A 23697-nucleotide genomic window follows, 5' to 3' on the forward strand; every position below is an offset into this window, starting at 1 on the left:
CTTTACCAAATTCATTGATTAGCTCTAGTAGTTTTCTGGTGGCATCTTTAGGATTCTCTATGTATAGTATCATGTCATCTGCAAACAGTGACAGTTTTACTTCTTCTTTTCCAATTTGAATTCCTTTTATTTCTTTTTCTTCTCTGATTGCCGTGGCTAGGACTTCCAAAACTATGTTGAATAATAGTGGCGAGAGTGAACATCATTGTCTTATTGCTGATCTTAGGGGACATGCATTCGGTTTTTTCCCCATTGAGAGTGATGTTGGCTGTGGGTTTGTTGTATACGGCCTTTTAGGTAGGTTCTCTCCATGCCCACTTTCTGGAGAGTTTTTATCATAAATTGGTGTTGAATTTTGTCAAAAGCTTTTTCTGCATCTATTGAGATGATCATATGGTTTTTATTCTTCAACTTGTTAGTATGGTGTATCACGTTGATTGATTTGCATATATTGAAGAATACTTGCATCCCTGGGATAAATCCCACTTGATCATGGTGTATGATCCTTTTAATGTGTTGTTGGATTCTGTTTGCTAGTATTTTGTTGAGAATTTTTACATCTATATTCATCAGTGATATTGGTCTGTAATTTTCTTTATTTGTAGTATCTCTGTCTGGTTTTGGTATTAGGGTGATGGTGGCCTTGTAGAATGAGTTTGGGAGTGTTCCTTCCTCTACAATTTTTTGGAAGAGTTTGAGAAGGATGGGTGTTAGCTCCTCTCTAAATGTTTCATAGAATTCACCTGTGAAGCCATCTGGTCCTAGACTTTTGTTTGTTGGAAGATTTTTAATCACAGTTTCAATTTCATTACTTGTGATTGGTCTGTTCATATTTTCCATTTCTTCCTGGTTCAGTCTTGGAAGGTTATACCTTTTTAAGAATTTGTCCATTTCCTCCAGGTTGTCCATTTTATTGGCATAGAGTTGCTTGTAGTAATCTCTCATGATCTTTTGTATTTCTGCAGTGTCAGTTGTTACTTCTCCTTTTTCATTTCTAATTCTGTTGATTTGAATCTTTTCCCTTTTTTTCTTGATGAGTCTGGCTAATGGTTTGTCAATTTTATTTATCTTCTCAAAGAACCAGCTTTTAGTTTTATTGATCTCTGCTATAGTTTCCTTCATTTCTTTCTCATTTATTTCTGCTTTGGTCTTTATGGTTTCTTTGCTTCTACTTTGGGTTTTGTTTGTTCTTCTTTCTCTAGTTCCTTTAGGTGTAAGGTTAGATTGTTTATTTGAGATTTTTCTTGTTTCTTGAGGCAGGATTGTATTGCTATGAACTTCCCTCTTACAACTGCTTTTGCTGCATCCCATAGGTTTTGGATCATCATGTTTTCATTGTCATATGTCTCTAGGTATTTTTTGATTTCCTCTTTGATTTCTTCAGTGATCTCTTGATTATTTAGTAATGTATTGTTTAGCCTCCAAGTGTTTGTGTTTTTTACATTTTTTCCCCTGTAATTTCTAATCTCATAGTGTTGTGGTCGGAAAGGGTGCTTGATATGATTTTAATTTTCTTAAATTAACTGAGGCTTGATTTGTGACCCAAGATGTGATCTACCCTGGAGAATGTTCCATGTGCACTTGAGAAGAAAGTGCAATCTGCTGTTTTTGGATGGAATGTCCTATAAACATCAATTAAATCTATCTGGTCTATTGTGTCATTTAAAGTTTGTGTATTCTTTATTAATTTTCTGTCTGGATGATCTGTCCATTGGTGTAAGTGAGGTGTTAAAGTCCCCCACTCTTACTGTGTTACTTTCGATTTCCTCTTTTATAGCTGTTAGCATTTGCCTTATGTATTGAGTGCTCCTGTGTTGGGTGCATATATATTTATAATTATTATGTCTTCTTCTTGGATTGATCCTTTGATCATTAGGTCGTGTCCTTCCTTGTCTCTTATAACATTCTTTATTTTAAAGTCTATTTTGTCTGATAGAAGAATTGCTACTCCAGCTTTCTTTTGATTTCCAATTTGCATAGAATATCTCTTTCCATCCGCTCACTTTCAGTCTGTATGTGTCCCTAGGTCTGAAGTGGGTCTCTTGGTAGACAGCATATATACAGGCCTTGTTTTTGTATCTATTCAGTCAGTCTGTGTCTTTTGGTTGGAGCATTTAATCCATTTACATTTAAAGTAATTATCAATATGCATGTTCCTGTTACCATTTTCTTAATTGTTTTGGGTTTGTTTTTGTAGGTCTTTTCCTTCTCTTGTGTTTCCTGCCTAGAGAAGTTCCTTTAGCATTTGTTGTAAAGCTGGTTTAGTGGTGCTGAATTCTCTTAGCTTTTGCTTGTCTGTAAAGCTTTTGATTTCTCTGTCAAATCTGAATGAGATCCTTGCTGGGTAAAGTAATCTTGGTCTTGGTTGTAGGTCCTTCCCTTTCATCGCTTTAAATATATCGTGCCACTCCCTTCTGGCTTGTAGAATTTCTGCTGAGAAATCAGCTGTTAACCTTATGGGAGTTCACTTGTATGTTATTTGTCATTTTTCCCTTGCCGCTTTTAATAATTTTTCTTTGTCTTTAATTCTTGTCAGTTTGATTACTGTGTGTCTCAGCGTGTTTCTCCTTGGGTTTATCCTGCCTGGGACTCTCTGTGCTTCCTGGACTTGGGTGGCTATTTCCTTTCCCATGTTAGGGAAGTTTTCGACTAATATCTCTTCAAATATTTTCTCAGGTCCTTTCTCTCTCTCCTCCTTCTGGGACCCCTATAATGCAAATGTTGTTGAGTTTAATGTTGTCCCAGAGGTCTCTTAGGCTGGCTTCATTTCTTTTCATTCTTTTTTCTTTTTTCTGTTCCATGGCAGTGAATTCCACCCTTCTGTCTTCCAGGTCACTTATGTGTTCTTCTGACTCAGTTATTCTGCTATTGATTCCTTCTAGTGTGTTTTTCATTTCAGTTATTGTATTGTTTATCTCTGTTTGTTTGTTTTTTAATTCTTCTAGGTGTTTGTCCTTTAGTTCTCCAAGTCTTTGTTAAACATTTCTTGCATCTTCTCAACCTTTGCCTCCATTCTTTTTCTGAGGTCCTGGATCATCTTCACTATCATTATTCTGAGTTCTTTTTTGGAATGTTGCCTATCTCCACCTCATTTAGTTGTTTTTCTGGGTTTTTATCTTGTTCCTTCATCTGGGACATAGTCCTCTGCCTTTTCATTTTGTTTATATTTCTGTGAATGTGGTTTTCGTTCCACAGGCTGCAGGATTGTAGTTCTTCTTGCTTCTGCTGTCTGCCCTCTTGTGGATGAGGCTATATAAGAGGTTTGTGCAAGCTTCCTAATGGGAGGGACTGGTTGAGAAGTATATTTAAAATCAACTATCAGTGTCATCTATCTGAGAACTGTGATAAAAAATTAATAAAGGTATTTAATTGTGTGTGTTCTTTTCTCAAGATGGTGAATTAAACCATAGAACTTTAGGGTCAGAGGGACCAGAAAGCTAACTTCTTGTCCAACTCCTCCATTATTTCACAGAGGTAGAGATGGAAGTCTGTACCCATGAAGTGACCTGCCCAGGGTCACACAATTGAGCAGAGCCAAGAATCATGCTAGAGGCAAGATCAGCCTATCTCAAGTGTTCTACCATTCCCAGCCTATAACCCCATTCTCCAACAGCACGAGGAAATAGTTTGTACTTGGAACTTTACACAAAGCACTCAGATGCTGCCATGCACAGCCTTTTCTGTAAGTTAATTATATCTTGGTCTCAAAACAACATTCAGACAGTTTTTAGAGGTAGTTTATTTTAAAATTATCCAGTTTGAAAAGAAACACAGGCATCCAAAAGGAGAAAGCTTAACTGCAACATAATTTACTATAAAAAGAGATTCAAAACACCTGCTCGCCACTTTGGGGAGTTTGACATTATTCACTTTTAGAGGGTCTCTCCTGTGACTTCTGCTTCCATGTCACCCAAGATAGCATCCTTCCCCTAAGTCATGCCACCATTCCCCTAAACCACACCTTGATCTAGGAACTTCTCTCACAGTTTTTGAAGTGTGCATTAACTTTGCCTCATATCTTAGAAGTAATGAGTTTTTATGTTTGACTTATTTATTTTAATGTTTGTCTTATACTTACATCTTAAGAATTGCATGCCCTAGTCCCTGATCCCTGTGTTCTGGATTTAGGGAACAAGTTCATATTCACCATTTCTGTACCACTTGTGATTTCCAGAATCATGATCAAATCCCCTCAGGGTTTTTCTATTTTTAGGCTGAAGATTGTCAATATAATCCAATGTGTTTATAATCCCGACCTTGACTTTCTTCCTCATTGGTGAGTCTGTCTTAAAGTGCCATGAACAGGCACACAGCTGTCTTGTAGGGGCACCTGGGCCATGGATTCATGTAAGAGCCAGATGTTGCTTTCACTGTTGCTGAAAGCGCCCTGCCCAGGGATGTCTGCCGTGGATCAGCATTTGGGGGCATAGTGTGTCTTGAACTGAGGCCTTCATTTTCCAGTCCCGGTGCTGGCAGGGTTGTTCCATCTCATGCCCATATATGGGGAGGGATAAATCTGCACACTGTTACACCGAAGATGGAGGCAACCATGTATATATGTCCACCTTCCCGTCCACGGCCAAGCAAACTACACTTTGCTACACTTGCGGAGGAGAGCTGTGAATCGGAGCCTCTCTCTGAAGTAGCATCTAAAGTAATCAATTTCTTTACTACAGCAGATGGACCTGCAAAGTTTGGATTGATTACATATGACTGTGCCAGACTTGAGTGTTTTATAGGTGAGGTCCTTAGAATTTATAATAAGTAGTTTTTGAGAAAGATACAAAACAGGCCTCATTGGGGCTTACTGAGGAGTTCCCAACCCCCAACCCCACTCTGCCTCTAAGGTCAGCGTATTTTAGGTGTGTTTTTTCTGCCATTTATTTTTAGCAACTGTAATTTCAGCAGACTCATTTTGAGTTTCCTTCCCTCCCATACTGAATCAAGCAGATTGTTAGCATTCCACAGGTGCTCCTCGGGGAAGCTGGAAACATGGCAGTGGACAGGATGAATATCTACCTTTAAGTGTCAGTTGTTTAGCTTTCAACCATTTTCTGTCTTAATTGAGCAAGGAAAGAGCTTTCATTTGAAGAGTGAACAAAAGGATGGTATGGCTCATGTTCTAAGTGTACTGCCTGGACTTCCCCTAAACCGTATGTGTGAACTCTGTACGTACATGATGGCAGAACAGTAATAGCCATACTTCCATCCATGAGTGCGTGTTTCAAATAGTGTTTGTTCTGTGCAGAGCATTGAGGAGAAATGCAGGTAGAGTGGAGGGTGCGTCCTCAACCTTGAAGCTCACAGAGTCCTTGGAGAAGGAGAACATGCAGTCAGAGGAGAGTGCAGGAAGGTGTACAAGCTCCAACGTGGTAGATTCATGTGGAGCTGGAGCTGGAACTTTACCTGGGCCTAGAAGGATTATTTGGGGGAGCTTTGTGGCCAAGCAGCAGACGATTTGGTAGAGACCATAGAAAGACAGGGTAGTGACAAGATGAAAGAGAGTGTAAATGTTAGCAGAGTGATTGGGAAACTTTTGTACCAATGAGTCTCCCTTCCTCCTGGAGTTTAAATAGTCTGTGGAACAGATTAATGCACATGTCATTGTTTATATGTCTTTTATTTATTTACTTTTTTACCTCTCTAACTGCACTAATATAAAATGACATTTCCTGGTGATGCTGATGAAGATCTAGCATTGGGAGGGAAGAGGTGGGCTTGAGGATGAGGACACAAACCATTATGAATGAATGAGAGGATATTAAGACAGAACCAATAATTTGACCCAGCAATTGTACTTCTAAAGTATTTACCAAAGAGAAATGAAAACAGATATCCACACAAAGACCTGTATGCAAATGTGCATAGCAGCTCTATTCATAGTAGCCAAAAACTGGAAATGTCCATTAACTGGTGAATGATAGACAGGTTGTGGTAACTCCATACAATGAAATACTACTTAGTAATAAAAAGGAACAAAGTATTGATTTGATTTCCATCCAGTAACATGGATGGATCTCGAAAGCATTATGTTATGCGAGGGAGGTCACTGTGGTCACATATACACGATACCCTATACACTGTATGAGTTCATTTATATGACATTCTAGAGAAAGGAAAACTACAGGGACAGGAAACAGAGCAGTGGTTTCCAGGGGCCAGCATGGGGAGGGGATTCAAAGGGACAAGAGGAAGTTTTTGGGGTGATAGAAATGGACTGTATCTTGGCTGTGGTGGTGGATACACAGCTGTATTCATTTGTCCAGATGAACCCAACTGTGTACCTTAAAAGGGTGAATTTTAGTGTATGTAAATTAAACCTCAATAAATCTGACTTAGAACCTAGTAAAGTCAGATTGAATGGGGAATCAAAGGCCACCTGGATATTAAGTGTGAGTGTACAGTGGAATGGAGCTTTCGAAAGAGAGAATCGGGCCATGGTTTACCAGGGAAGGTGGAGGTGATCAGTCTTCTTGGGTGATCTTATGCTTTAGGGCTATGGGTTCAGCTGCTGTGACAGAGATCTAAAGTAATATTGACAAACAAGAAAAAACGTTTATTTCTTCTCACCTCAACATCCAGGGTAGTATGGGGGTTCCATTCCACAAAGTTACGGAGGCCCAGACTCCGTCCATTTCCCTCTTTTGTCTACCTGGAGGGCTGCTCGTCCTCCTGATCTGAATGGGTCACCACCGCGTCCACGTGGAGCCAGCACGAAGGGGGGGGCACGCCTTTCCCCTGTAAGGATGTGGCACCAGCAGGCTGCAGAGAGAAATAAACACAGAAAGGTTAGAGAGAAGACTGAGTTTTGCAGGTGAAAATGAGGACACAGGAGAAGGAAAGAACTTGTAGGACAAAAGAGAGAAGAAGTGATGTAGGGATTCCAGTGAGAAGAGGGAGTAACTTGAGACTGCTGGCAATGTCACTGGCAAATTTCTCGTCTACCCCATTACTTTTCTGTTGTTACCGTTGTTTGCTAAGCCAGGAAAATGAAGTTTATTAACTAGTTGTCTTATTTATTGTAACACTGAGCAGTGAAATGGCCTGTAGAAGAGAGGTCTCTATACCCAAGAGAGTAGAAGAACACAGCAAGCAGCAAAGCACTGAACGCGTGAAGGCTTCTGGATGTCCTTGCGCAGTGGGCAGCGACTTGGGCGGCAGTGGATGCGGCACCCAGATGATGTAGGACGTGGTATAGCCCCTCGCTGGCGTCTGTAGAGACGTGGCTGTCAGCAGCAGGGCCCACAGGGCCCTTCGCTTCAAGGCTGAGTGTGGGTCATCAGGGAGATCCCACTCAGGCCAGGGGTCAGGTGGCAGGAGCTGAGCAGCCAGCAGGAGGGCATGAAGGTGTCGGGCTGACAGCAGGGTGGGGGGCATGGGGCACAGCAGGCAGGCTGGAGGAGGCGGATCAGGTCTGGGCAGGTGCTGGGCAGGCAGACCGAGCACCGGCAGCCCTTGTTGGAGGCATAGGTGGTGGTGGCCGGGCCACTGCGGACGCTGCAGCATTACCAAGGGGAGATCCGGCTGCAGGACATGGTCAGGAGGTAGGTTTCGTTTGGCTGAGAAGTCTCCTGCTGTCTTAGTGTCTGTCCTCTCCTGAGGCAGCGCTTATACACTCACTCCCCTAGATATCAGCTCATTAGCCTAGATCATGTTCTTCCATCTCAGTTTATAATAATCTCCATAAAATCATCTCATTACCTCAGTCTTTATTATCCTTCGATGTGTGTCTTACCTCATTGCTTTGTTGCCAAATGAGGACTCTTTTCTTTTTTTTTTTTTTTTGGTACGTGGGCCTCTCACTGTTGTGGCCTCTCCTGTTGCGGAGCGCAGGCTCAGCGGCCATGGCTCATGGGCCCAGCTGCTCTGTGGCATGTGGGATCTTCCCGGACCGGGGCACGAACCCGTGTCCCCTGCATCGGCAGGCGGACTCTCAACCACTGCGCCACCAGGGAAGGCCCCAAATGAGGACTGTTGACAATAGCTGTTTGTCACTGCAGGGAGAGCTTTATCTCACCATTAAAAAAAATTTATTATAGAAAATTTTAAAAAGAAAAAGAAAGGGAATAGTTTAATGAACCTCATGTGCCTCTCACCCACCCAGCTTCAACAGTTATCAACACTCTGCCATTCTTGCTTGAGGTATCCACCCTCATACTTCTTTTTTCCTAGAGTATTTTTAAAGCAGTTCCCCAATATTTTATCATTTTATCTATAAAACTTTAGTGTATATTATCCAATGGATAAAGCCTTAAAAAAGAATAACCATTGCACCATATGACACTCAATAAAGGTAGAAATATTTCTTTATTATCATCCAACACCCCATCTGTATTCCGTTTCCCCCAGGTGTCTTAAAAATGTCATTTTACAGTTGGTCTGAATCAGGATCTAAACATAGTCCACACATTGCATTGGGTTGATGTGTCTCTGAAGTTTCTTGGATCCTCATACTGTTTCCTCTCCATTTGTTTGTTTCTTCAGTGCAGTGTATTTGTTGAAGAAAGTAGACCATTTGTCCTGCAGAATTTCCCATATTCTACATTTGGCCAGTTGTAACCTTGCAGTGATACATGACATGATTCTCTGTACCCTCTGTATCCTGTACACTTGTGTAGTGGTATCTAGACGCTTAATTCCATTCAGGTTTGATTTTCTTTGTGGCAAGGATACACCTTAGCTGGTGCTACTGTATCACGTCAGAAGGCATAGGAGTCTGGTTGTCCCACTTTTAGTTATAATAATATTGACTAATAGGTTCCATTCGGTCCACCCCATGCGTCCATTATAGAGTTCCCCACCCACTTTTCATGGTTTAAGCAGCTGTTGACCCAGCCCCATTCTGTAGGCTTTTCTTGGGAGACCTCTTTTTTAGGAATGGCCAGCTTAGGTAGCTGGTAGTCATGCCTGGTGGTTAGAGTTGGCCTTGCCTGGGTTCCTGGAAGCCGATCATCTGTTGAGGCTGACACCTCAGGTTATAGAGTTACTGGTTTGCACATATGGAACAAAAAATCCTTTTGGAATTTCACATTTTACTGTTCTGTTTTTGAAAGTAGGTAAACTTCCAATTCTTATGACTTGATCCTTCCCTCACTGGATTCTTGAGTTTATGTACATTTACAAAGATTGTCTTGTTATTGGTTTGAGAACTGAGATTATTGTAAAGCTGGCATTTCAAAATTTCATAGTAGGTTCTGGTATTTAATGCATAAAATAAAGCATGCTTTCATAGCATAAATACCTAGGCTCCAGTTCTAGTTTTACAAAATACTATTTGTTTGATATTAGGATACTGGTTTGGCTGCTCCAAAATAGGCCAAAATAATAGTGGCTAAAATAAGCCAGAAGGTTCATTTCTCTCTTTTGGAAAATTATGAGCCAGTAGGCAGCTCAGACAGTGGGGATCTTGTCCCCCAAGGTCATTCAGGGACTCAAGCTCCTATCCAACTATCCAGCCCAGGTGTCACCCTCATCTGCATAGTTGAGAAGCTGGCCCACCACCACTCCACATTCCAGGCAGTGGCAAAGAGGAGGACTTGGTAGGCAAGCAGTGCCTTTTATGGGAAAGGCAAGCGTCACTTCCTCTTACAGCCCTTTGGCCAGAACTAGTCACATGGCCATTATCTTGCCACAAGTTATGCTGGGAAATGCAGTCTGGGCAGCCATGTGCCCTGTAAAACCCAGGAGTTCTGCCACTAAAAGGGAGAAGGAAAGGAAAGATATTAAAGGTCAGTTAGTATTCTTTATTCAATCTTTCCAAGCTTCAGTTTCATCTCATCTGTAATGTGGGGATGAAAACACCCCCCTGTTGTGGCTGTTAGAATCACGTGCATGCACGGATAAGTGTCGTGGAGCATCCAGTTCAGCCCCCTTCACATTCCAGGCCTTCAGTAAATGGTTCCATGCACTGGGGCCAGAGAGGGGGCAGCACAGCATCACAGAACAGAAAGAGCATAGTCTTTAAACTCATTGTAGATCTGGCTTTGAATCTTTGTTATTGTTAGCTGTGTGACTGAAGACACATTTACCTAATCTCTCTGACCCTCTATAGTATGAGGGTGTTTAAGAATTTAATGAAAAAGTACATAAAAATATCTAGTGCAGTGCCTGGTGTGTAGAAGATACATGGTAAGTGGTAGCTAATTGCTAAGTGATCGGTGTGTAATTTCTTAGGTAAGCATTCCTGATGGGGAAAAATTATTATGTAAAGTCAATTTAAAGAGGACTTCTAAGCAGTTTCAACTAGTGACATACAGTCACCATTCTGTGTGTGTTCAGTTTGAATACTTGAGGCTTAAACCTAAGCCAGTGTTTTCTAAAGAAATCTCTGAAAGATACAGGCATTAGAATCAAAGTAAAATGCAGTAAAAATGCAGGTCTGATCAGAATCTCTGGAAGTAAAGGTGCATCTCCACATTTTTATAGATACCTCCACAGTGGTCTTTATCATACTGAAGTCTAACATCTCAGACCTGATCCACAGCATTTATTTGAAGTATTAGAATACTTATACAGTACTTGGAGAGAAGAAAGAATAATTTATCTTATCTAATTTCAGATAAATAAGATGGGAGCCCTGGGTTTTTGAAATGAACTCAGGGATGAGTTGGTTTTTTTCCCCCTCAAAGGTTGCAACTTAAAAAATAATAAATGTTTGCTCTAAATCCTTTTTAGTTATTGCGAAACCAGAGATTTCCTGCATCCTATCATCATGCAGTGGAAACTGTTGTGAATATGCTGATGCCACACATCACTCAGAAGTTTCGAGATAACCCGGAGGCATCTAAGAATGCGAATCATAGCCTGGCTGTGTTCATCAAGGTGGGGGCCTCCGGGGGAGAGGGTGTCCGCCAAGTGCCTAGTGTGCTTTTTCTAGCAGAGTGACTCGTACATATAGATGCTCAGTGAACTTTGATGGCAGGTTTTTATGCCGAAGGATAAACTTATTCACAATAAATGCAGATTTGAAGCCAACTTTCAAAAAAAGCCTAAATACTTAACCTTTGTGGGTTGTTTCCTCCACAGAGATGTTTCACCTTCATGGATAGGGGCTTTGTCTTTAAACAGATCAACAACTACATCAGCTGCTTTGCTCCTGGAGATCCTAAGGTAGCCTGTGCGTGCGTGCGTGTGTGTGTGTGTGTGTGTTACACACTGTTCTTTTTGTCTCTCTGAGTGACATCTGGATACCCACCTGCTTCTCTTGGTTCACATCAGAATTTTCATTCAGTCCCAGAGGCACTATTCATTCTCCTCTCTTGGAGATACTAACTAGTACTAACTAGTACTTGCGTTAATGTGTGAGATATTAGGGACACAGTTATTCCACATGCAACATAAATGCCTGTTGATTTTTCTCATAAATACCTTAAATAACTTCTCAGCTGCAAAACTAAAAGTATATGTGTTGCAAATCATAGTTTATTTAACAAGGTAACAGAAGTAACCATGTACCCTTTCTCTGCTAGAATTATCTGTCTCTTCCCTTGCGTGTCTATTTTAAAGCTCTGCCTTACTCCTTTTTTTATTGCACTGAATCTGTGTCTATAATTATAAGCTGCCTGAAATCCTTTATTGAAGTAAGAGGAGCATAAATTATAAATTCCCTAAAAGTCAGTGGAGGACATTGTTTAATGAAATGTTTCCCAATTTTCAAATAAATCCCTGCAGACATCCTGAAATCTGTAAAATAGCCTAGAGCGTGCAGCTCTAAGACAGGGAAGAGGCTAAAGACGAGTGTGTGATTCCTAATAGGTTTTTCAGGAGGCTGTATAAAGTATCCACTGAGGTATTTAACTTACGACTAACCATTTTTTTCCTGCAGACCCTCTTTGAATACAAATTTGAATTTCTCCGTGTGGTATGCAATCATGAACATTATATTCCATTGAATTTACCAATGCCATTTGGAAAAGGCAGGATTCAAAGATATCAAGGTAATCTATCTTTAAATGTAATAATCCTAGTCTTTTCAGAAAGAGAACCATTCATTTTTAATAAGAAAAGAGAATTAGTTCACACATGACATTCAAATTATCTGATATTTTTCATTGATGAATTGATTTTTTTTCTTGTTAAATTTCCATTTTAAAAAAAATTGATTAAATGCTATGTAGGAACTTACTTTTTTTTTAGCAAATTTACCAGACTACAGATCATGCCAGTGTGACTCTTTCATTGAAAACTTCCATTGCTTAAACAATAGTAATCCATTTTATTTACTGTAGTTTATTTTTATTTGTTTCACTTTTCTTTTTTCTTATGAATTAGCTTTTCTTTCACCAGCTGTGGAGTCAAATGACACTCCTGTAGGTAGGTGTGGGGTGTGACGCTTGCTTTCTTGCATCTTACTCCTTTAAAAGAAAAAGAATGCAAGTGATTGCTGAAATGCTTACGTATGCTATTCATGTAGGCATTTGCCATATACTTGGATCGGTTTTAAAATTGATGATAAACCAGTGAATTTGTTCTCACTGTAGCTAAGACATTGCCATAGCATCCCCAGCAGGCATCTGGTTTTTTTGCACCTGGGGTCACTAGGTCCTCTAGGACGTTTCTTTAAGAAGTAAAACAAACAAACAAAAAGCTCTGCTTCATTTCAAAAATGTATTATTCCACCATTTTCACAGTCCTTGTTTATAGCAGTAGCAGTAACCTATGTCACAAGCAACGTGGCTTTTCACATGCTTTTTATGTTTGCATGCTGAGTCTTTATTAACTGTTCTGTATCCTTTTTGAGTTTGAAGAGAATTAAGCTCATAGAGATTTCTTTGTCTTCACTGAGTAAGTCAAATGAATCAAATTAGTCTCTTGGGTCTGTCAAGTAATATCTAGCACCTTGTATGTGCTCAGGATTATTTATGCTAAAGGAGAGAAAAAGTAGAAGGATGCCACCAAACTATTAATGACACCTAAATCAACTGACTCTGAAATTCAGAGAGAAACTCACAAAGGAATTCATTCAGAGACATAAACACCTTACCTTCTAAAGAGCAAGGAGGGGGACTGTGGTCTGAAGTTGGCGGTCCTGCATTCAGCAAATACTTGCTCAGCACCAGCTATACCTAGCCTTGGGATAGAGTTGTGGACAACAAGGATGAAATCCCCTGCTGTCTTACCTGTGTGAAATACGTAGAACATGAGAGAGTGATAAGTGCGAAGGAGAGAGAAATAAAGCAAGGGAAGGGGATAGGAAATGGGCTGGCATTGAGATCAGGTGGCCAGGCAAAGCCTCACTGAGAAGGCAGCTTTGGGGTGATAAGTGAAGATGGTGAGGGGTTGAGCGCCTGGGCTCTTCAGCATCCCCCATCCAGCCCCAGCCCGCCCGCCTGTCCCACCCCACACTGTTCCCCACGTGCCGGGCACACCTGCTGGTCCCAGCTCCGCACACATGGCAGGCCCTCCCCGCACTTCTCAGCCTCACACAGCACCTCCCTGGGGATCCTCATCTTCCTCCTGGCCAGTCACTCAGCACCTCCAGTGTGGGCCCAGCCAGGTCTCCCCCTCGCCTCTCCCAGCGCCCCACCTGGAGTGAATTGCTCCCTACCCTGCACCCCAGACCCTCCTTCACCCCACCTTCAGTTCCTAGCCCACCTGTCCTTGGAGACCGTGGCTGTTTTCCTCTCACCTCTCAGGGTGCTGAGGATAGCTCTTTCTGCCCAGCGGTTGGGCAGTGAACGTGTGCTAATGTCCATCTTCCCCACTGGCCCAGTTGTCTATCCTGTAGAACCAAGTGAGGAGTGAGGAGGAGACCCTTCAGGTACCCCACAGACTCGCACAGGCTCTCAGTAGACTGTCAGGGTATTTGGCGGCTAGAAGGGCTGCCCTAGGCAGGTGGCGTGGGTCAGCTACAGATAATTTCCATAACTGCACTGATAGGAATAAAGTTTCGGGTTTTTTTAGCATCCTCCTTCCTCTTATCCTTCTCACCTGCTCCTCCACTCTCCCCTCTGCACACGCACACGTACACACACACACACGTGTACAGTTAAACCCATAAATAGTTTTCCTTCTAAGGGGATCATGTGAATTCAAGCTGTGAACTGTCTTTTCAGTAAACTGGACTTAAAAATCATAAACAGTGGACGTGAGTGTTCTGGAAAGATGAACACTCTTTCCCCTCCTTCTGCTAAAGAGTTCATAGGACTTGGGGCAGACTTTGAATAGGTTTAGAAGCAACTAACATGGCATTACAGTTAAAGGAGAGGCCTATAGATTTTTCTCTAACAATGGATTCAGTATAAGAATTTAAATCTAAGCCACAGCTTTCTGGATAGGTGTATTTCAGCTTTAGAGTGTGATGTTTAGCTGCTTTTATTTACCCTCCCTCAGTAGGTTTCATGTTTGCTTATTATCTCTTTTCCAGAAGAGCTTTCAGTCTTGTCACTTAGCTTGCTGATGACTTACTAGTTTGATTTGGTGCTTTGTCCATTTTAGTTCTAATTTATATCAGTTTTCTATTGGCTTTCTGAGGTAAAGAAGTTTTAAGAGTATATTTTAGAAAATTCTAAGTCAAATAAGATCTTCAGTGATAGCAAAATAATAGGTAATATGGTAACTCGTTCATTTTAAACACATTGGGTTTTCATGGGCGTATACGGGGCATTAATGACCAGGAAATAGATAAATGAACTCATGTAGTGAAGAACATTTTAATAGACCACCTATATTTATTCTTTAATTACGTGTCTGTTATGTACAAATTACTCCCCTATAATGTTGTCAGTTACTACAGTTTTATTTTTAAATTTCATATCAATAACAAAATTACATTTGTAATATAACATGCTGTTCTATATTCTAAAAATTGGTACTAAAACTATTCACTAACTTAATAATTATGTAGGATGGAATAATACCTTTTAAAATCAACATCCAGTGCATTTATTTGTATTTAAATTTCGTTTTCACTTTGGAGTGCAGAGCAGTATTTTAGGTTATCAGCCCTTTCCCCTTGGAAGTCAGATGTGACCACCTGATGACACACACAGGGGAGGCTGAAAGCAAAGGATGGGCTTGGTTTTTATTTTATTCAAAGAGTGTTACATCCTTTCGAACTAAAGCGGGTTCTGTCCTCATTTCAGATCTCCAGCTTGACTACGCGTTAACAGATGAGTTCTGCAGAAACCACTTCTTGGTGGGACTGTTGCTGAGGGAGGTGGGGACGGCCCTCCAGGAGTTCAGGGAGGTCCGGCTGATCGCCATCGGGGTGCTTAAGAACCTGCTGATAAAGCATTCTTTTGATGACAGATACGCGTCCAGGGTGAGTGTTCCCTAGTGGAAGGAAATACAATGGATAAATGTCCTTCATTTTGAGTAATATAAAGAAATAAGCCATTAGACAATTAGTGGTAACAGCACTAAGACTTTCTCTGTTTATACGATAAAATCTAACAGCAGTCTTTATAGGACGGATCCAAATACCGGAGACAGCCAAGTGCTAGCTCAGTCCATCGTTAAATTCCGAGTCCGGGATAAGCTCATGCTTTGCGCCTTTGTTTCAGAGCCACCAAGCAAGGATAGCCACTCTCTACCTGCCTCTGTTCGGTCTCCTGATTGAGAATGTCCAGCGGATCAATGTGAGAGATGTGTCTCCCTTCCCCGTGAACCCTGGCAGTGTACGTAAGCACATTCACATAGACACAGCCTGTGTTTGCTTCCTGTGGCTGCCCTAACAAAATACCACAAACTGGGTGGCCAAAAACAACAGAAATGTATTCTCTCACAGTCAGAAAGGCAGAAGTCCAAAATCAAGATGTCAGCGGGGTTGGTTCCTTCTGGAGGCTCTGGGTGAAGAGTTGGTTCTATGCCTTTCTCCTAGCTTCTGGTGGTTGCCCGAAATCCTTGCTTTTTTTAGCTTATAGCTGTATCACTCCAGTCTCTGCCTCTGTCTTCACATGGTGTTCTCTCTGGTGTGTGTCTGTGTCTCTGGTGTCCTGTCCCTATAAGGACACCAGTGCTTGGATTTAGGGCCCACCCTAATCCAGGATGACATCGTCTTATCTTACATCTTAATTACATCTGCAAAGACCCTCTTTCCAAATAAGGTCACATTCTGAGTTTCAGGGTGGATACGCAATTGGAGGGACACTATTCAACTCTACACGTCTCCTCTTTTTTTGCCCCTAAAACCATAATAATCTACAGTAGTCTTGGTAAGTTGCATTTCTGGCTAAGACGGGGTCAATCAGTAAACCTTCAACTCTTGTTAAAAATCATTATAGGGCTTCCCTGGTGGCGCAGTGGTTGAGAGTCTGCCTGCCTATGCAGGGGACACGGGTTCGTGCCCCGGTCCGGGAAGATCCCACAGGCCGCGGAGCGGCTGGGCCCGTGAGCCATGGCCGCTGAGCCCGCACATCCGGAGCCTGTGCTCCGCAGCGGGAGAGGCCATAACAATGAGAGGCCCGTGTACCGAAAAGAAAAAAAAAAAAAAAAATCATTATAAAAAGCCATGCTTTCCTGATGGCTCGTTTTCTTGTAAGATTTCAGGATCTTCTTTGTGTATCCAACAAAAAGTTATAGAGGAAGGAGTTTATTTTTTAAAAAGCATAGTTCTAACCTCTGTGCTATAAGAGCTCAGTGCTAGCCCCGGTTCTGATGTAACATACTACACGGTCTTGGAAAAGCCACCTCTTTGGGCTGAAGTTTCTCTGTGTCTGTAAAATTAGAAAGATAATCAGACTAGATGTCGGGGGGCCAGGGTGAATGATCCCACCTCCCCAAACTGACCACCTTAATTTACTTTAGCTTTATGCAGTCATTTAAAGATACACTGGAAATTAAGTTGACTGAAGGATGATGCCAGAAATGATCTCAAAGCGTTTTGGTTGGAGACAATCTGCCGTTAGTTTGGACAGGTGTTAGCAGTTCAGCAGTGCCCTTTTCCTGTTTATTCTGGACCCATGAACCGGCTCCATTGTTCATCTTGCCACTTTGTCATTACAGCATACACCGGGGGAGCTCCCTTGTGTGTATTTCTGTCCCTTTTCCCCCAACGGTGTTGCTTCTTCCTGTTTTCTCTACATCTCCTACGTGATGGTGCATTGAGATGAACTGTATTTATAGACTAGTTTTTGTAGTTCCAAAGAGTGTGAATGTTCACTGTCCTTACATGGAATGCACCACACTAATCTCACCCTCTACAACATTGTATTTCACATGTATATTCTCTAAATTTGTCTGCTTTTCTAATCGGAATAAGTAATTCAGGGTGTAATGCTACCTATCTGTACCGCTTCAATCCTGAGAAAAATGAACACCAGCTTCTGCTTTGGCTTTCATGAAAGTAAAATCCCTTTTATGACATAACTTCATAATGAACATAATTTTTCCACTGATTGAGAATTCACATGAAGCACCCACCTTGCAGAGATTTTCACTGCTGCTATTGTGAGGTCACTTGCTTATTTGGGAAGATTTCTGATGTGAGAGAAAAACAACAACATTCCAGTTAGAAAGGGCACGTGAGGCTTCTTTTGAAGGAAGAAACATACTGAAATAATCTACAGAAATGTTGGGCATCAGAGCTCTGGAAAGGGAAGGGTGCTAGACCTCCTGGGGAAATACAGGACTTCATGGACCGAGGTTTCTCTGCCCGCCCCAGACCTGAAGTGCCCCGTGCTCCCTCCTCCTGCCGCTTCTCTGACCCACACACCCCACCTCCACCCCCTGCTGTCCTCCTCCCACTCAGGCACGTTTAACATGCCAGGCTGTTCCGTCCTGTTCTTACGCTCGCCCTCATACTGCCAAGAACTGTTGGTGAATCCTTTAAAGTCACCTTCAATTGTTTCTTGTCTCTCTCCTCCTTGACAGACTGTGAAGGAGGAATCCCTTACTTTGCCAGCCGTGAACCCGATGGTGACACCGCAGAAGTCTGGGAGCACGCTGGATGCCAGTCTGCACAAGGACCTCTTTGGTGCCATCTCTGGCATTGGTAATGCTCAGGCTCTGACCTGCTTCTCTGCAGTCTAATTCGGAAAGCGTCTTTAATCCGATCATTTGTTAGCTTTCAGATCAGAACTTTGAAGTCTTGAGTTTCTACTTCAGATATTCTTTTCCTGATTTTGTTCCTCAGCTATGAAACCCCTTAACTCTACACTGAAATAAAGATCTCAGATTTCAGGAATAACACATGTAGTACACTTAACCACATATTTTTCCTGTTTGCTTTTTGTTTAATGCGTGTTAATTTTTCATTTTAAATCTTCAAACTGGATTGTTTAAGCTTTTAGGAAAAGAATATCTTTGCAAGGGCTTCCCTGGTGGCGCAGTGGTTGAGAGTCCGCCTGCCGATGCAGGGGACACGGGTTCGTGCCCCGGTCTGGGAAGATCCCACATGCCGCAGAGCGGCTAGGCCCGTGAGCCATGGCCACTGAGCCTGTGCGTCCGGAGCCTGTGCTCCGCAAGGGGAGAGGCCACAACAGTGAGAGGCCCACCTACAGCAAAAAAAAAAAAAAAAAAAAAAAGAATATCTTTGCAAGTGTGTGTGTGGTGGGTAGGATTTATTTGTAGTGTTAACGATTTAGATGAGATGTGACAGACTAATTGCTGATGGAGATACTGGTTTATGGCTAGAATGCAGTCCTGAAATCAGTTTTCTAAAATCTTCTTCCCTACAATATTTTTTTCTATCTGAAATAATGTTAGAGCAGCCCCCATGGGGAGGAAAACAGATGGCATAAATCAAGATTCAAATTGAGTAGTTTTTCCATAAGAAAATGCCTGAGAAATGTATTTATTAATACTCTGAGCACATGTGCCAGCTCCTTCATAAAGATAATGGTACAAAAAATATATATATATCTTCACAGACACTCACAGGCTTATGCTGTCTTTATATTTCTTCCTCTCTTTTACACCACAGTTTGAATAAATGAAGCATTCTGCTGTGGCTAATGCTTAGACCACCCAATAATGGAACTAACTCATAGGGCAGAATAAAGGGCAGTCCTTTTACCTAATTAATCTGCAGGACTGTGGTTCATTCTGAGTTTATGTCCTTAGCTTTTGTGTTGTTCTAGTTGCTAACGTGGTATTTCATGTAGGTGATGAAACTGGCCAGACTGTAAAATTGGAATCCGCATACCAACGCTCAGATTTATCCCATAACGCCCATACCAGTCTTTAATCTTACTTCTGTTTCTGTGTGTTTTTCGTAGTCACACTTACTACCTCATTTGGCGTTGTAAAGATGAAGTGAGTTAATTCATACAAAATGCAGAGCCTGGCTCGTGGTATCTCCATTGCCTTTCTCACGGGGCCCTCGCTCCGTCTCCTTTGCCTCACTCCGTCCACAAGCCCAGCCGCTCTCCGGGAGTGGGGAAGGGGTCCTTTCAGGGGCTTTGTCTGCAGCGGTTCCCAGCAGTGTTTTTAAAGTTGGACAGATGTGGCTTTGGATCCAGACTCCACCATTTACAATTGCCATGGGCAGGGTGTCTCTCCTCTTTACCCTGTGTCCACATCTCAAAAATAGAGTCGCGGTGAGGGATGAAGAGCTAGTTGAATGTGTGCAGTGCTGGGCAAGGTAAACAGTGTTATTATTTGACCGCCATTATAACAAGCACAGGTCTTCAGTGTTATTCATGCTTTGTGATAGACTCTTCGTAGCCTAAATCTTAACCCTCTGTCATCTCTGACCAGTATTCTGTAGGATTCAAGGCTTTGTGGAAACGATGAAACTAGAATGAGATGATGTTTTGACTCCAACTTGATTCTCCAATTCCACGTTCACCTTGTTAGGGTTTGGGATGCCTTGAGAACAGAGAGATGAGCCGAGGGGGGTCTTTAGCACAACTTTAGTGACATAAACGGCCTTCGATTGCTCTGTGTTCGTGGTGAAGTTACAAAAAGTTCTCAAGGCTTATTTTGTCCCATTTCGTTCTTTCTTGACTTTGAAGATCTGGATCCGCTTTTCATGGGAATTCACCACAATAGACTTAATTTATACTCAGGCTTTTATCTATGTTGCCCCCATCTTTAAACACTTTAATCCTTGTTTCCTTTTAGGAGTGCCTTCCAGGAAAGCCCCCACCTTTGAACTGGGTTTACTAGTTGTTTTCTGGTAGCTTTAGCAATTCTTCTTTTATTCATCAAGGAATTTCCAGTTAGTTTTAGTCCCAGTGCTTATCCTTCAAGAGCTGACTTTCTCCTTACGTCTCTTTTTTTTTTTTTTTTTTTTTTTTTGTGGTATGCGGGCCTCTCACTGTTGTGGCCTCTCCCGTTGCGGAGCACAGGCTCCGGATGCGCAGGCTCAGCAGCCATGGCTCACGGGCCCAGCCGCTCCGCGGCATATGGGATCCTCCCAGACCGGGGCACGAACCCGTATCCCCTGCATCGGCAGGCGGACTCTCAACCACTGCGCCACCAGGGAGGCCCTCTCCTTACGTCTCTTAAGGAAGTTCTGTTTCCACACTTACTGAGAATGTACCCTCAGCAATTTTTTTAATGTCTTTGGAACATGGTGCATGAAAATTTCTGAAACCGATTCATTGCCTGGATAAAAACTACTCTAAGATTACATTCATTTTAGGGGCTTCCCTGGTGGCACAGCGGTTGGGAGTCCGCCTGCCAATGCAGGGGACACAGGTTTGAGCCCTGGTCCGGGAAGATCCCACATGCCGCGGAGCACCTAAGCCCGTGCGCCACAACTACTGAGCCTGCTCTCTAGAGCCCGTGAGCCACAACTGCTGAGCCCGTGTGCTGCAGCTACTAAGGCCCGCGCGCCTGGAGCCCACGCTCCGCAGCAGGAGAGGCCACCGCAGTGAGAGGCCTGCACACCGCGGCAAGGAGCGGCCCCCGCTCGCCACAGCTGGAGGGGGCCCATGCACAGCAGCGAAGACCCAACACAGCCAAAAATAAATAAATAAAATTTTTAAAAAAGATTACATTCTCAAGGCATGCATTCTTAGGCTCAGGGTTCCTTTACCTACCTACTCAGTGTATTGCATTTTGCTGTCTGTACAAAGGGGAGAGAGTTGAACGAAATTTCTTTTAAAAGTTATACACTGGGCCAGGATATTAAATACACACACACACACACACACACACACCAGGAACATAGTTCTACTAAGCATGTTGATTTTGATTTATTGCCTTTGCATCTGTTTGCCTTAGATTAGGACTCTTGTTCTGGAACTGAGCCTAAAACTTTGAGAATTTAATGTCTAATTTTACTTTACTGAGAGCCTTTTTCTCCTGAGTTCTGTGTTCTACACTAAGTATGAAGTCTGGTTATATTAGGAAGACGATAGTTATAGTTTGGTCACAGTGCATATTTCTTTTCTCTCTGAGTGTAGAAAAAGGCCCCTGGCTTTTTCATAGTGTTTTTACCTGCACCCTGTGGCAGTCAATCACACAGTTCCTATTCTGGGTAGGCGCAGCCCCTGGCCAATGGTTTACGTGTTCCTGCCTGCACTTACATTTTCAGATTCCCTTGCCCTTCTTTGCTTGATACACTTAATACACTGAATTGGTTTCAGAGATGGTGGTGGATAAACCTGAGCGTTAGGGGCAGGGAGGGGATCAACTTCGAGGTGTATCAGCCCATGGCAGTAACTTGCAGGCTGAAACCCAGAAAGGGCCTGCCTGTTCTGAGGTGCCAAGGAAAGGCATCTCAGGTGAAGACAGCTTGGGGGTGGGAGGCTGTGCTTACAGCTTGCTGCAGCGTGGCGCCGAAAGTCTTCTGCAGTGTGCACTGCCAGCCCAGCCTCACAGCCAAAGACATGCCTTTTGGTTCAAGCCAGAATGTGCAAGTCTAAGAGTCATTTTTAATTTTGTGATTTATTTAAATCTTATCTAAGCAGGAAGTCATCTATTACTTTTAGAAATTCCACAGTATTGAGGTAGGGGCTGACTTCTCCCTTAAAATGCTATTTTTTTCAACAGATGTCACAAATTTTATTTCCAAGTTAGATTTCCTTTCTGCTTGCAACTGTTTATTGCAGAGATTCCCAAACATTCTCAATTCACAGCACCCTTATTAATCAAAGTAATTTTTCATGGAGTCCCCAGGCCAAAAGAAACACCTAATGGTTCTGTTTATTAGGTACTTAGGGCCAAATAATACGTACTTATAACCTAACAACTTAGTAGGCATTTGAAAACTATACACATACATAAAGAAAAAAATTTTTATTTTTACTAACGATTCTTACTAATGGGTTGTGTGTGCCTGTTGGGCGCTACACGGCTTCTCACATTTGGAATCAGATCGCTCACCGACATTCTCATTTCCTGTTCCACACTGATTTTCACCCAGTACTTGCTTTTTATCATAGCGACCACCAAATACCCCGCTTCGCAGAGATATGACATCACGGAAAGGAATGTAGCACAGTCGGAGGTTGAAACTACAGTTTCCGGCAGATGTCAAGTATCACTGTGTTTTCCTTGAAATTTTAAAATGTCCCATGACACCCCTCAGAGTTTTCTGGGGTCCCTCAGCCCGCCGTTTGAGTACTGCGGGTTTATTGCATGGTATAGTTTTTTTTATTTGATAGTTGTAGGTGGATTTATCTTTTTAATTTTTTGAAGTCTTTATCCTACCCCAGTCTGAACCAGCATGTTCTCCTTTAGTCTGAGCAATCCAAGGTGGTTTCTCATAAGTGAATTGATAGTTATGTCTGAACGTTTCAGATTAACGGTTATTGTATCTCAATCTAAATGGCCTGGTTCTTGAAAGGAGAGGGAATCGAATGAAACTCTTGAGCCAGCTTTCTCACAGGAAAAATAAGTGCCATAAAAGCAGTTTCCCTTATTAAAGTTCAGTACTTATTTTTATTTTGTTCTGTCTCACCAAACCTTTGGTCTTGGCTTGATTTCTGTTTAGCTTCTCCATATACAAACTCAACTCCAAACATCAGTAGTGTGAGAAGTGCTGATTCAAGAGGATCCCTCATAAGCACAGATTCCGGGAACAGCCTTCCAGAAAGGAATAGTGAGAAGAGCAATTCCCTGGATAAGGTAATTTCTTTTAATGTAACTTAAGTGTTTCTTATAACTAATGGATTTAGCCCAAAGTAAACATGCTTCATGTTCTAGTGTTCAGTAAGTATGACCTTTTTTTTTTTTCCTTAAACAACTCAGTTAACCTGGGGTAGATGATCTCAGAGTATGATCTAAGGATGGAGCCCATTCCCTGAAACCCCCTGATTCCTGTTCTAGGATTTCATCAGGGCAGTGTTTACAGTGGAGCACTTTGAGCCAGTTGTTCTGGCAGTTTGAACACGTAGGGAAATCAAAATGCCACTTGCTTAGAATCCCCACGGTCTGTGTGCCAGGGAACACCAATTATAACACAGTTATCCATGAGAATGGGCGTTGGATCCGAAGCTGGCTCCAGAAAAGATTAATCAGTCATATAGATGATGCAGGGATAAGGCTTTATTTGAAATCACTCTATTCATACTGTGCCCCCAGCACAACACATCCTCCTCATATTTAACTATTTTTTTCTTGAAATACCTAAGTTTGGAATTTTGTGCAAATGGATAAAGCTTGGATTTAAACCTGGAACCATGATAGATTAGTCTCACCTCGGCCACTGTTTTCCTAAGTTATTTCAAGTTATAGGTGAGTTATGTATAGGTTAAGTTAAGTTATAGGTTTATGTGCCGATAAACAAGTGATTCTCTTAGGGATGTATTCCTAGTTCTCAGAAACGTGGAAGCCTCCCTTCCTCGGGGTCAGGTTCGTAACCTT

At 42.2% G+C, this 23697-nt stretch overlaps 1 protein-coding gene across 11 annotated transcripts in view; it reads left to right on the top strand.

The window, feature by feature from the left end:
* DOCK9 (dedicator of cytokinesis 9) overlaps positions 1-23697 on the top strand; it is a gene marked incomplete at both ends in the record, with an annotated part of 281402 nt that overhangs the window by 197559 nt on the left and 60146 nt on the right. For all 11 annotated transcript variants that reach the window (XM_079721657.1, XM_079721649.1, XM_079721648.1 and 8 more), the window contains 7 exons: positions 10675-10821; positions 11026-11109; positions 11825-11936; positions 15084-15262; positions 15504-15617; positions 17812-17932; positions 22826-22959. In XM_079721657.1, coding sequence (XP_079577783.1) covers positions 10675-10821; positions 11026-11109; positions 11825-11936; positions 15084-15262; positions 15504-15617; positions 17812-17932; positions 22826-22959 — 891 coding nt within the window. The remainder of the gene's footprint in view (positions 1-10674; positions 10822-11025; positions 11110-11824; positions 11937-15083; positions 15263-15503; positions 15618-17811; positions 17933-22825; positions 22960-23697) is intronic.

The sequence above is a fragment of the Hyperoodon ampullatus genome (genome assembly GCF_949752795.1).
Source record: "Hyperoodon ampullatus genome assembly, chromosome: 16".
NCBI classification, from domain to species: domain Eukaryota; kingdom Metazoa; phylum Chordata; class Mammalia; order Artiodactyla; family Ziphiidae; genus Hyperoodon; species Hyperoodon ampullatus.